The sequence below is a fragment of the Kwoniella shandongensis genome, chromosome 5, assembly GCF_008629635.2.
Source record: "Kwoniella shandongensis chromosome 5, complete sequence".
In the NCBI taxonomy this organism is placed as follows: Eukaryota; Fungi; Basidiomycota; class Tremellomycetes; order Tremellales; family Cryptococcaceae; genus Kwoniella; species Kwoniella shandongensis.
The window spans coordinates 24,258-37,597 of NC_089291.1; the positions used below are offsets into that span (position 1 = coordinate 24,258).

At 49.7% G+C, this 13,340-nt stretch overlaps 6 protein-coding genes across 6 annotated transcripts; 2 read left to right on the forward strand and 4 right to left on the reverse strand.

The window, feature by feature from the left end:
• Positions 1 to 173: 173 nt before the first annotated feature.
• Positions 174 to 2,057, forward strand: CI109_102718 (uncharacterized protein; the record flags this gene model as incomplete). The annotated part of the gene is made up of 1 exon (XM_032006104.1): positions 174 to 2,057. One exon carries the CDS (start codon positions 174 to 176, stop codon positions 2,055 to 2,057), a length of 1,884 nt encoding a protein of 627 aa, XP_031859685.1.
• Positions 2,058 to 2,651: 594 nt separating this feature from the next.
• On the reverse strand, positions 2,652 to 3,633 carry CI109_102719 (uncharacterized protein; the record flags this gene model as incomplete). The annotated part of the gene is made up of 3 exons (XM_032006103.1): positions 2,652 to 2,931; positions 3,018 to 3,353; positions 3,428 to 3,633. The coding sequence occupies 3 exons, from the start codon at positions 3,631 to 3,633 to the stop codon at positions 2,652 to 2,654; spliced, it is 822 nt and encodes a 273-aa protein (XP_031859684.1).
• Positions 3,634 to 4,254: 621 nt separating this feature from the next.
• On the reverse strand, positions 4,255 to 6,849 carry CI109_102720 (uncharacterized protein; the record flags this gene model as incomplete). Its single annotated transcript, XM_032006102.1, has 20 exons — positions 4,255 to 4,475; positions 4,531 to 4,569; positions 4,624 to 4,702; positions 4,755 to 4,816; positions 4,870 to 5,112; positions 5,170 to 5,232; positions 5,281 to 5,415; positions 5,476 to 5,512; positions 5,571 to 5,605; positions 5,661 to 5,779; positions 5,835 to 5,862; positions 5,912 to 5,945; positions 6,073 to 6,109; positions 6,165 to 6,183; positions 6,232 to 6,249; positions 6,308 to 6,369; positions 6,426 to 6,503; positions 6,562 to 6,587; positions 6,652 to 6,662; positions 6,717 to 6,849. The coding sequence occupies 20 exons, from the start codon at positions 6,847 to 6,849 to the stop codon at positions 4,255 to 4,257; spliced, it is 1,479 nt and encodes a 492-aa protein (XP_031859683.1).
• Positions 6,850 to 7,305: 456 nt separating this feature from the next.
• CI109_102721 (uncharacterized protein) lies at positions 7,306 to 8,704 on the forward strand (the record flags this gene model as incomplete). Its single annotated transcript, XM_065967188.1, has 8 exons — positions 7,306 to 7,391; positions 7,449 to 7,700; positions 7,769 to 7,867; positions 7,909 to 8,011; positions 8,066 to 8,154; positions 8,243 to 8,303; positions 8,362 to 8,509; positions 8,574 to 8,704. 8 exons carry the CDS (start codon positions 7,306 to 7,308, stop codon positions 8,702 to 8,704), a joined length of 969 nt encoding a protein of 322 aa, XP_065823260.1.
• A 171-nt stretch (positions 8,705 to 8,875) lies between these two features.
• CI109_102722 (uncharacterized protein) lies at positions 8,876 to 9,607 on the reverse strand (the record flags this gene model as incomplete). Its single annotated transcript, XM_032006100.1, has 6 exons — positions 8,876 to 8,939; positions 8,992 to 9,023; positions 9,100 to 9,142; positions 9,218 to 9,268; positions 9,357 to 9,443; positions 9,519 to 9,607. The coding sequence occupies 6 exons, from the start codon at positions 9,605 to 9,607 to the stop codon at positions 8,876 to 8,878; spliced, it is 366 nt and encodes a 121-aa protein (XP_031859681.1).
• Positions 9,608 to 10,076: 469 nt separating this feature from the next.
• Positions 10,077 to 13,080, reverse strand: CI109_102723 (uncharacterized protein; the record flags this gene model as incomplete). The annotated part of the gene is made up of 12 exons (XM_065967189.1): positions 10,077 to 10,293; positions 10,358 to 10,600; positions 10,657 to 10,783; positions 10,841 to 10,962; positions 11,032 to 11,278; positions 11,337 to 11,610; positions 11,677 to 11,841; positions 11,907 to 12,013; positions 12,073 to 12,366; positions 12,425 to 12,732; positions 12,804 to 12,896; positions 12,980 to 13,080. 12 exons carry the CDS (start codon positions 13,078 to 13,080, stop codon positions 10,077 to 10,079), a joined length of 2,298 nt encoding a protein of 765 aa, XP_065823261.1.
• Positions 13,081 to 13,340: the final 260 nt, after the last annotated feature.

Consider the following 13,340-nt stretch of genomic DNA (forward strand, 5'->3'; position numbering starts at 1 on the left):
TGTACGAGCCATATCCCTCATTGGTCAACATCATCTCATCTTGACTCAATCATTCACTCATCTTCGCTTGGGTGAATCATAACCTATAATACAAAGAAGGATGACCCGCTCTGTACATTCACCACGAATACCACACGACTACCACCACGACCACGACCACGCCCACGCCCACGATGCACGACGCACGACATATACAAGATTATAGCAACGCTGCATCGCTTGAACCGCATTGGGGTTACGCAGACCGTGTCGTCCCTTGCACCAACGATGCGGGTTCTTGCGCCTACCTCGATGTGGTCTATCACTCGCATGATCTCGGTATGCTCTACTCGGGCATACTCTGGTCTGCGATAGGTGGTATCCTCCTGGTATGGATACTGGGAAGAAAGGTCTCGCTACGACATACTCGCTGGTCGAAAGCAATCTCCGTCACCGCTCGACGATATCTCCTCACCGACTTCCGCCGCACACGGTTCCTCTTCGGTCGAACCACTCGATTACAAGTCCTCGTTCTCGCTGTCGTCGTCACTTACCTCTCCATCGTCTCCTTCGTCGGTATCAAGTATGCCACTTGGATCACACCCGTCAAAGCCCATCCAGGCGTTAACAACACTCGCTCCAGCATTGGACCTTTCGCAGACCGAGTCGGTATCCTCGCCTACGCCCTCACACCCCTCTCCATCCTCCTCGCCAACCGCGAATCCCTTCTCACCGTCATCACCGGTATCCCATACCAACACTTCAACTTCCTTCATCGATGGCTCGGACACATCATTCTCGCGCAGTCAGTCCTCCACACCATCGGATGGTGCATCGTCGAGATCAGACTGTACCAGCCTCAACCCGAGGTCGCAGTGGGATGGATCAAGCAACCATACATCATCTGGGGAGTCGTCGCTCTCATCCTCTTGCTCCTGCTATGGGGTCTCAGTCTCGCACCGGCTCGTCGAGCGTTCGGCTACGAGTTCTTCCGCAAGGCGCATTATGTCCTGGCGATGCTGTATATCGGAGCTTGTTGGGCACATTGGGCACAGCTCAAATGCTTCATGCTCCCGTCACTACTGCTCTGGTTTATCGACCGAGGCGTTCGTTTCTTCCGAACCGGTCTCATCCACTACCAGATCCTTCTTGACGGGTCTGGCATGTTCAAGTCCCTGCCCGCCAAGCTCACTTACTACGACAGCGATGTCGTCCGACTTGAAATCGACACGAACCAACCCCTCGATTGGCAGATCGGACAACACTTCTACCTCTGCTTCTCCGACGCAGGGATATGGCAGTCGCACCCCTTCACCCCGCTCTCTCTCCCTGGCCAACGACACTCTTATGTCCTGCGAGGTAAATCCGGTGAAACCAAACGTATCGCCAATCTCAACACCGATACAACACCAGTCATTATCACAGGTCCCTACGGCGTCAATATCCTCGAAGATCTCACTCCCGAAACCAACGTGCTCTGTATCGCTGGTGGAACCGGTATCACCTTTGTTCTTCCCGTCCTTCTCCACCTCGCACAATGCCCCCCAACTTCAGGACATATCCACCTCGTCTGGGTTGTACGCAACGAACGTAATGTCGAGTGGATCGAGCCCGAGCTTGAACAATTGCGAAAGAACGAGCGAATACGTATCACCGTCATCCCGACTCGAACATCACACCCTCCTCAGGAGATCAAGCCTGTCAACACTGATGGCGACGACGAGATCACACCCGCAGGGTGTTGTTGCGATGTTGTCCCGCCGTATGACGAAGGGGAAGGGTCATCGAGCACTGAGCCGAAGCTTGGTCTCGGTGACAAGTCTGCATCATCGTTGGAAAGTGAAGAGAAGGGATTGGAGGAGGTCGCTGATCTACACCATCGTCCAGATGTTCGTAAACTCGTGCGGGAGTTTGTCGAAGGTGTGGAAGCAGGACCGACGTGTGTCTATGTCAGCGGACCAGCAGGAATGGTCTCTGACGTGCGAGCAGAGGTTGCGGCGTGCAACGACATCACACGGGTATGGAAGGGAGACCATCGATCGGATGTTAGCCTGGTGTACGACGATCGTCTAGAGTAGATAGACACATGTGTCATTATTATAAGTTGTATTATGCATTAAAAAACCAAAAGGGACATAGTCTTTGTTTACGCAATCACTCGGTACACAGCGGGATTGTACGTGGTACACTCTCCGACGTCGGTCACACTGGAAATCCCACCGAAGCAAACCCACTGATCGATGTCGTTATCATTCCGACCTTGGTATGCGATAGCCATCGAATCGTAAGAGTCACCGACGAAAGCGGCACATTGGTTGACAGCTTCCTCGGGGGAAGTATTTCGGAGCGAGAACGAGAAATGTCACCGACTCATTTCCCTGGAATGTTTGGTCCCAGGGAAACGACCAACTTGACCGAAAATACAGTATAGATGATAGCGATGGAGGGAAGGCAGGTCGCTCTATCACCAAGTATACCAGGGAACTTTGCATGTTCTATTCCCGATTGACAAGTAAGTCACACAGTTGCAGTGACTATATTCAGTATCGGAATCATGGCCGCAGACGTGCGCAGGTGTCCAGTGAAACAGGCTGATTAGACACCAGATGAGATATAGATACATAGATGGATAGTAGTGGTACGACGTCACTCTTAAAATATACAGCTCAAGCTTACAGCACAAACAATCCAAATACTGTCACTCCAATCCAACCCAGTCCCGAAGTTGCAACCCGTGTAAATCCTGAACTTGTCTTGCTAGTCGATGCTGCTGCACCACCTGCTACGCTCGTGCTTGTCCCTCCGGGGGTTACAGTAACACTTGAGATTGATGAACCTGTACGAGCGGCTGAACTGATGCTGACAAACGCCGAGTCGGTGACGGATGCGAGTCCTGTCCATACTGACAGAGAAACTGTCTGACTTATCGTCCAGGATGTGTAATATGGTCCGCTACGTTGGGTCAAAGACAAGTCTCAAGTCAGCCCAGACGTACGTCGTAGCACGGCATGCATGTCGAGTAACAACACTCAACTCACGTCGTAGTTGGAGTAGCAGTGACGGTCGACTCTCCACTGACAGGCTTTCCAACACCCGAACAAGTGTCCGAGACATTCTTCAACCACCCATTTGCCTGTTCGACATCGAGCAGACCGTTAGGATTAGCAAAGACAGCACCGGCAGCGCCACTTGTTGGTTGGGCCGTGATTGACGTGTTGGTATGATAACCCATTGCACGTTCTTCCCCGTTCGCTATGACACAATTGAGACATAGGGCAAGTTGATCGTATCGAGGACATAGGTAATTGTTGCACTCGTCAGGCGTGGTATGTGCGCCATTCGAGAATGGTATGGTGTTGATGATGAAGCAGTATCTGTTGACAGGCGGTAGGGCTTTAGCACGCTATATCCCGGTCTCGAACAAATTATAGAATGGGTTGATACGCACAAGTAACTAGCCATCACTGATTGACAGCGCTCGGCACAAGGGAAGGGGATCGACGACTCCAAACTACTATTGTCATCTTCAGCACTGCCATCGGGCCAGAAAGGACGTCTTGAAGCAGAAGCTGGAGCAGCTTGTCGGGGCGCTACTAGCCCTGCCACGGCCTGGAAGGAGAGTAGCGCAGTCGTAAAGGATGTCAAGGCAAACATGGTGATTAGATTGGATCGATGTATGTAGGTATGTGGGGATGGATCGTGAGGAAAGGGAGTCGTTGCTAGGTATGTCACCTTAAATATGTAGTTCAGTCCGAAGACACCTCTTATACGTCACCTTGCACGGCCCGGTTATCGATACCACAACGCCAAGGTCTTACTCCGCCGTTAGATCGTATCTTCGGCCGTTAGCGCTGCAAGGCATACTTTAACTACACAACATCAGCTCGCTCCACAGGTCCGCTTCGGGAGCGATCAAACCAGGTCACGAGATCAGGATGGATGAGGAAGCGGTGCTGCGGATTAAGCCGAGATCACGGCATGTTTGTCTGTTAGCATGATGGAACGGCGCCTATGATTAAGATCGTTTCAGCGCTCAGTGCCGTCCGGTAAACTAGCCGAGCGAATTTTGATGACCGCTATTGACAGGTAGGTGGGTGTCCCCCTGGTGTGCATGCCAAGACCATCAGATAACGTGGATCAAAAGAGGAGTCTTGCGATTACGGCTCGATTCGACAAGCGAACCGAACACTGATCTGCGACAAAATCAAGGGTTGCATGAACACGGGTGAGACCAGTAGAAAACGAAGCAAAAATGACAAGCTGGTAAGACAATGCTCAGACGGCACGAGCTGGAGGACATTTCACTGGACTGTCTTCGCCTTTACCTTCCAAATAATCTCCCTCGATATCGTCCTCGCTCAACGAATCTGTCTCCGTGATCGACTTTGGAACATTCTGATACGGCAAGCCGTAGCGCTTGACAAGGAAGCCGAGGAGGGTACAGCCTGTAATAGCGATTGCGTAAAATCCGGCTCCCATCTGATAACCGTATTTGTCTAAGATAGATACGTCAACCTGCGAATCGAAGTAGAAAGCAAAGGAGTTACTCACAATGAGGCGCTTGAGATGCCGGGTACATGATGAAGGGGACTGATGTTGAGACGTCAGCCCTACTCATAGAAGGGTAGCAGTGTGCAAACTCACATCCAGCGATCCAGGCGTATCCGACACCATTGGCAAGACCAATGACCAACGTTCTCACTTCGGCGTCCGCACCACAGATCTGCATCCAACTCAGCACGATACCTTTTACGCATACAAGAGGACTGACTTACCTCGGAGAACCAGGTAAGAAGCAAAGCACCAGATCCAACCGCACAGTAGATGAGCATGTAGCCTGCGGAACACATCAGTCAGATCGCTTCCTCTACGCTGAAACCGCTTACTCACCCGCAAATTGCCCTGCAAATCCAACATCCCACACGGCGAGCAGGATATGCCCAAGCATACCAATACCCGCAACAACCCAGATCATGCCCAATCGCGCACGGAAATAGTCACTCAGCGCTGCTGAGCCGATAGTGGCGACGATTTGTAACGCTTGTCCACCGGTAGGAATCAAGTTGATCTGATAGACGCTGAAGACGTGGCCGAGGGGCTTGGATTTGAGGTACAGGTTGAAGTACGAAATAGCTGGGGAAAGGGTGAGTACTTTAATTGGATTTAACGCACAACAGATCCTTGACTCACCTTGCCCGGCGACGATGCATGGAGGGTAACATAGCATGACGATCCATACAGGGTACTCCTTGACTGTAGCAATGTCAAACAGAATTCTTGCTGACATCCGAATTCACTCACAGACAGCGATCACCTTGGCAAGAGTAAGCTTGCCCTTGGGAGCTCGACCGACCTCCTTCATGCGTTCCAGCCCCGCTTCAAGATGGTGAGGTTTGAGCCAAATAGCGCGGGAGTTCGACGGTGTGTCAGGGATGACTACGTGCAGGTCAGCATGAGTTGATACGAAAGAAAAACAAAAGGACGAGAGGTACATACGCCAGAAACCAGCGCAAGCGATAGGAAGTGAGATGATCTGGAATCGTTTGGTCAGCTCGAGCACCGTGCGCGTTTGACAGCGTGGCTGGGCTCACTCCGTCGATGATAAAAAGCCATCTCCATCCTGCCACTATAATCAACAGTCAACGCCATCCACCTAGGCATCGTCTCGTATCCACACTCACAACCGTGTGTTCCGTTTAGACCCTTGTAGATGGCCGCCTGGAGATAGCCGCTGAACATGGATCCCGCTGCACTAGATGCTTGAAGGAAAGCGACTCGTTTGGCGAGCTCCGCAGGTGTGCTAAGCAGAGATCCGTCAGCAGAAGACAAGCGATACAGTCACAAGCCGAACTCACTACCACGCAGCGAGAACGCTGACGAAACCTATATCACTGTTAGCCTTGCACTGTCATCGGCAGCACGAAATACTCACCAGGATACGCAATTGACTCGAACATCCCGATAAGCTAAAAGAATCATTTAGTACGAATGGACAGATACACCATTAAGTTTATTGGAGATCGACTAACGAATCTCATTCCCTGTTGTATATGTTAACAAAGTCCAATTCATAGATGTAGAAAGTATACTCACATAAATAAGCTTGACATTCTTAGCGGCGGCATTGATCCTGTTAAACCAAGTTAGATTTCTCGCACAGCTCGGAAGTACGAACTTCCACTTACATGATCAGAGCACTCCAGGCTTCAACTTGGTCAGCTCACGTTATCGGGATCATAACAGACTACTCACTAATCTCAAAGATGGGAACTAGTCCAGAATTGTCAGGTCAGTGAAACGAACGCTTTCGAACACATACGAAACTCACCGACTACACTGGGTCGAAATCGAGCTGTGAGGAACTGACTCGGGATCGTACCGATTGTATACCTGCCACTGCGTCAGATCCAGTACATAGATTGAGATGTAGAAAACCGTTTGCTCACCCGATCGAGAAGTAAGTACCGACAAAGTTGTAATCGTTACCCTTGAAATGCAAATCTTCTTTCATGCCGGAGACGTAACTGCGCTCGGATGTCACAGGTCAGCTAAGTATGGAGCAGCTAATGCGGTCATATTTACGCATTACTGTGTGCTTGTTGGTCGATCTATGAACCCCTGCTGTGTCAGCTTCATTCCCTTTCGTAGCGAAACTTAGCTGCTCCAACTCACGTATTTCATACCTATTTTCCGGCACCGTTAGCCAGGTGTTTCCTCCCTAAGGCGTTGACACTCACAGTACGATACACAGACATATGTCATGAGGAAGAGATCCAATCTTCTGACCAGAGCCTTACGCTGTCTTTTCTGTTCTCCCTCCACAGTGACATCCTGTTCTTCCGGAATGCGTTTACGGGTGAATATGCTCATGGTGGTAGTAGTGGTTTGCCAGTGAACCCGGAGAAGCTGGAGGATGTTTTGGTGATGGGAGTCATGTCAATGCGCAGTGGCTAATCTCTTTATATTCAAAAGAACATGCAAAGTATCTTTGTCGATCTTCTCTTTCACCTGAGCACGTCAACATTTCTCACCCGAACCGTTAAGATTGACCGAAAAAAAAACAGAGGGCTCAGTGAAGCGATCCCGGACAATAACTATCGGATGAGGGAATCCGGGGATAAGCGTAATCTTTATACCCGAGGTGACGCCTTTGGTCGTGATTCCGTACCCAGTGCCTGTCGACCGGTGATCAAAGTCTGTGACAAGCATAAAAGTTGAATATAAGCATCTAGCCGCCAGCTCATGCTCACAACGCCGAGTCATTGGCCGTCACAATTGTCCAAACGTCTACCAACTCGTTCTCCAGCCCTCAATCCCCAGCCCATCATGACTGTCGAAGCAGCGCCATTTGAGCCTGATGAGCCTCTGTACCCTGCGTACATGCCAACGATGACAGATGAATATTTCCCAGAGTGCGTCTGATAAAAGCTCTTCCGTGAAGCGCAAATCACTAACGTCGTCATGTGTAGACACGAGCCGTTCGAGCATGCTGATCCTGCTTTACGCGCCGATCCCACTTTCCCCAACTTGCTAGGCGGCAAAACCATCTCTCGACCCGTCACACCTCTTTTCGGAACAGAACTATCAGACGTTCAATTGACCGATCTGACCCCGGCAGGATTGGACGAGTTGGGTCTCTTGGTAGCGCAGAGGGGGTTTGCAGTGTTCAGAGGACAGAATTGGAAAGACGCAGGATTCAAGAAGCAGCTAGACATTGCTAGGTGAGCCTGAGTCGATTTGACACGCGACCTTGATGTTGACCGTTCGTGCGTATTCATCTGTGATTCAGACACTTCGGTCCCCTGCACAAGCATCCTGTTCAACCGCGACCTGCGACCGAAACAGAGATCGCGGTGATCTACCAGTCAGCAGCAGACGTGAGAAGAATGTAAGTTCCGACCCTTAAGGTACATCGCTGATCTATACCAGAAACTACTGGGGGAACCGCGTATCTGGAATCAATTGGCATGCGGATCAGACGCACGAGCGACAACCGCCTGGAGTAACTTTCTTCGGCGTGCTTGAGAACCAAGTGAGGCGAACAGTATACTGAAAAGTATTGGTCTAGTGCTGATAGCAGAATTAGGGCTGGACCGGAGGGGACACAATCATGTCTGATTCAATGCAAGCCTTCAATCATCTTTCGGACACATTCAAGAACATGTTAATAGGACTGTATGCCATTCACTCAAGTACGGCCTTGACAAAGAAAGCAAAGGAAGAGTGAGTTCCATCCATTTCAAGACCTAGCTGATGAAAGCAGTGGAGGGGCACTGAGACGTGAAGCGGTGAACACCCCTCATCCACTTGTGACGCAACATCCAGTAAGCTCAATGGAATTTTTCATCTGGATGACTATCGCTGAGATATGGCTTGTGTCAGGTTACAGGAGACAAGGTCCTGTTCATCAACGAAGTGTTCACTACTTCAATCCAAGGTATGAAGACGGAAGAATCAAAGGGACTATTGGAATGGCTATTCGCGTACATCGCTCGGGGAGCAGATTTCCAAGCTAGGGTCAAGTGGGAGGGTGAGTTGTTATCTTCAAGTAAATCGGACGCCTGAAGCATCGTTGACTGATGGTGGATACTCAGAGGGAACGGTCATCGTATGGGATCAGCGCAGGGCTCAGCACACAGCGACACTGGATACCTTGCCGGGAAAGAGAAGACATATGATACGTATCACGCCACTCGCTGGAAAACCCATCCCTGTCACGAAATGATTGAACAAAGTTGTACAAGATGTATTTGCTTGATCAGGTGTTTGTATGATAATCACCATTGCAGCGCGGGGGTGATCGTGTCAAGATAAAGCATAGCTACACCAGATCGTTTACTTCGTGACCAAGGTATGCATATGTTCATACAAGTAGAGCTATAGGCGGGTCCGATTATCATGAATTGTCCGGCAAGTCCGACTTTCTCACATATCGCACATTCACAAACATCTTGACTCCTCTGCATATGTCCATCAGCATGCCAATGGAGGTGTACGATGCCATTCACTCACTCGTTGGGACATGAAATGTATGGGCCGTGAATCTGATATGTTAGATGGGTCAGCGAGCAGTCATCTCTTAGGATGCCAGGTACGGTTATAATCAGTGCAATCACTCACCATGCCAGGTGGTCGACAACAATATTGTCCAACTCGAAACCATCTACACGCGCATCGACCCGATGAGTCAGTGAAAATGTGAGAAGCAGACCTCTCAGATGTCGGGTACAACACTCACTGCTTCAAAGCTTTATCGTAAATTGATCCTGACAGGATATAAACTTCCTCCCTACAACACCGAAGACAGACACAGTCTCAGCTTCAGTCGCTTCGGTCGGCTTCAGGAGCACGGAATGCAGTATGATGCATCAACGTACCAGAAATCTGCGTGAACTTGAGCAGGACCGAATTGCTCATGTCCTGGATCTCGCGAGACAATCTTTGTCGTATCCCCTGTTTCCGGACTACAATCCGAATGATCAATCAGTCTCTCGACCGATTCGATCTCGGCAACTTGATTTGGGTGATAGTACACTCACTCATGAGCGAGAATCTGCTGTGCGAAACCCTCTTTACGCTCCCAAGGGGTGTCGTTGGTATCTCTGAATTCGATCTCAGGCTTGGGCATTGTGAGCTATGTAAGACTTGATGAATAAAGCAATAACAGTGACCTTTTCTTTTTTTAGTCGAACTGATGATAATGTAGTCGGTTAAACACAAATCGAAAAGGGTTGGTTGGTTGGTTGGTTATCCGGGGATAAGACAGATTGTTATTGTTCTGGAGGATAACTGAACGCACGCAATCCAATTGCCAATAGTTCTTATCCCCGTTGAGATATAAAATATGGTGGACCCGATATCAATTGAATTGCGACATCTGATGCATAACAACATGTTGAAAATGATACAACCGAAGCAAGTGGGCCGGCCGATGGAACCCATCCATTATGCAGCAATGTCAGGTCTTATCGAGTTGACAGGGAGGATTCACCGGCAGGCGCCAACCACTGCGGCCATGATTGTAGCTCCCTGCATCCGTTTTGATCCGTACTTTAGGGACCTTTTTCTTTTGGCTTGTGAAGAAGTTAAAATACCACTCACGCCTCCGCTGAAATGTTCATGAATGAAAATATCCAAGCATCCAAATCTGGATCACCCGATATCGATGATTCGTTCCCCGAACCGTTGCCAACGTCCCCTGTTCTTTTGGGACTGTGTGTTGTTCCGTTCCCAGATCGGCCATTGACAAGACGGACGTCCCGCCGCTCATCTTTCTTGACCGTGTTACTGATCCGTTTTAGTGCGTATACGAAGCTTCAAGCAGCAAAGCAAAGAAGATGAGATCTCGACTGTGCACAGAATCGCATTTCCAACTCACCTTTCGTTGGATCCAGCAAACATACGCCGATCATGTACAGTATCGATCAAGAGCTTGATGGTCCTCGATCCTATTCTCGCAGCACGCTGAATCTGTGGTCGGATCGATTTTGTATACTGTTCAAAACACAAAAGTACGTTGAAGATGAGTTCGTCGTCAAGTCGCGCTTCGGCTGTTCCCTGGTGAAACCACATGTCTTGGACGAGGACGACCACTGCCGATTGCAGATGCAGAAGGAAGAAGCTGTGTCCGTGTCAGCGCTCACTAGATAGTCTTTCTGATAGCTCAGTGAGACCTACCTTCCCCGTACAAGAGGCGCCCCGGAACGATGTAACTCTAGCCCAGCCGAGATCAGACTTCTCGCTGCAGTATGCAAAGCGTAATGCAATCGTTCTTGAGACGTGCTATGATCTTGCGGACGCATGACTGTGGTGAGAGTCAGCTATATCTTCGCATGTGCGACTGCGTAAGCTGTCCACTCACAAGGCCTGATGAATCGCAGTCGCCGGACATGAAGGTTATACACCGCAATCAGACGGGACCACATTTTCTGACGGCTTTCGGACAAATGCTGCGACTCCAACATGTATCGTCGATGCAAAGCGCTGAACAAGAGTCTCAGATTGAATTCAGGCTTGCGCTACGACGACGATCAGAGATACTCTCTCACTCACATCATTCGCTTGTCAAGGTCCAGAATCACTTCATCTTTTGGCACGGTGTCTCGACGAACCACTTCAAGCCACTCACGTTGCATTCGGGCAGTCTCGAATCGTAAGATCTGGACGGTCAGCAGAGATACAACGCAGCGTCTACTCACATCGAAAGCAGTGTCGGTGAGGGTGGCAGCGGGTTTGAGCATTTCTTCGCTGTATAGATCGAGGTGATCGTCGTCAAAGTTCTCTGGTAGACCGCACGTAACTAAGTCAAAAATGAAGTCAGTGAGCAGCTCTCCCACCGTATCTTAGGGAACACTCACCATCGCTCAGTGACATCGATGGGCGGTGTCGATGCTGTAGCAGATCCAGGGTGAGAACATTATAGAATAACCTCAAATGCAGCTCGCGTCTGAGTAATGAGGGTTGCGATGGGAGTGCCGGATCATAAGGCGGCATCTTTGTCGGGTCATCCGACAGAGTGTGTATTCCAAGCTCCTGACATAGTCTGATAGCACAGATGGAATGTTTGCCTAATCGACCGACGCAATCAGGTGAAGCGTTGAATAATAGATGTGATTCGATCAGTCCGAGGGCCTGTGACATCGATGTTCAGAACACTCCGTCTAGAAAGTGCAATAAATTACGGATGAACCGACTCACCTGCACAGAACGTATCCGAGCTTTGCCTAACCAGTCTCCGCACTCCAGAGAGCTACACGCTGCCCGATAGAAAAGGGACGGCATTTCGATTAGCTCTTCTGTTCGTACAAATTCGTTGGTGAGCGCGTCCACCTCGTCAAAAGAGTTCGCAGCGAGGCAGAGTATCTGCAAGGTCAGAAGTGTCAGAAAAGACACAAAACCCACTTCTTTGTGTCTGCAGGTGGGCTCACCGCAAAGAGGGACGCTAGCCATAATGGATCGACTTGGGCACTTTGGCCCCGTTCGCAGAGTAATGAGAAAGCGTCGTATTCTTGAATGAATGAAGGTCGATGCAGGACTATGTTCTTTTTTCAGTATTTTCACCCCCTTGCCAAGCAGAAGTAATTATGGACATACTGTGCCAGTGCCAAGCGACATGCGAGAAATACCTCGCCACGAGATAATGTATCGTTTCTCTCCTTATCGGTAATGTTGCCAAAACCTCTTTGAAGATTGTTCGATGACTCGGCTCACAACTCTGCGATGTGATTCGTTTGATGGTCTCGGCGGATACAGCAGCGCAGGAGAGATGATGTCGTGATGATGGGCTGCCTTGATCGCGTGAGGATTCCTCTAGTTCTTGTTCGGCTTCGAGGATAGCTTCCGTCTGGGTTTGCGCCAGGTTCCATTTCGCAGACATCGCTCCGGCGGCTGATTCAGACATCAGTGGGACTGTCGGTCGAGATTCAGACAGACAGGATGAACGAACTCAGATAATCTTCCATATCCTGGACAGCCGGCTCGGTATGTTGAGCATCATGTTCCTGTGTCGAGCTGATATACCAGGTCGTGGTACCCGTTTGATCCCTCTCCACGCGTCCGCGTCTGGGCGGACTCTTGACCGGGCTTTGACGAGTGGTTGGTGCAGGAGATGATATTGGTCCGTGCTTCGCACCAGCCGCATTGGCCGAAGAGCTTACTCGTTGTCGTTTCCTGCCGTTCGGAGTCTGCAGGATTTCCGGTGTCGTCGATTGTAGTGATCCAGAAGGTCGAGAACTGATCGATCGTCGTCCGTGTCTGTGGATTGTTGACCTTAGTCAGCATCCGGTACGAATTTGGAACCAAGTCAATTCTGTCATCCAACTCACGACCTCTCGGGCGTAGGAGGAAATTGACATCCCTCGGGTTTGTTACGTGTTTTACAAGCAGTACATGGTTGTGTTCGATCACATTTCACTTTTCTACGACACGAGGGGCGACATCAACATAAGAACCGCGAACTGCATTCTCTGGCCCGAATGTGAGTGCTCGTTGCGTCACTTACCTCCGTACACACTCTGTACAAGATAAGAAAGGTCTATTCCGGGTTATCTTTGAACCCGTTGCTGCACCTCCAGCGGTACTTGAGCTAGGATCAGATTCCATCGCAGTCGCTTCGCTCAATGAACAAGAAAGTATAATACGATGCATAATATTACTGTATCGTAAGCCAGAAGTCATAACTTGTCCCAATCACAGGCCCGATGATGAACATGATAATATTCAAACAGAAACTCACGTTGGTCGATGGCGTGAGGATAAGGTGATCTCAAATCGGTGTCTCCGCTAAATGATCTATTTCAAATCAAATCCGAGAATCCGGTTCCAACAGAATTATTACCTTACTTACATTTACCCCTGAAACA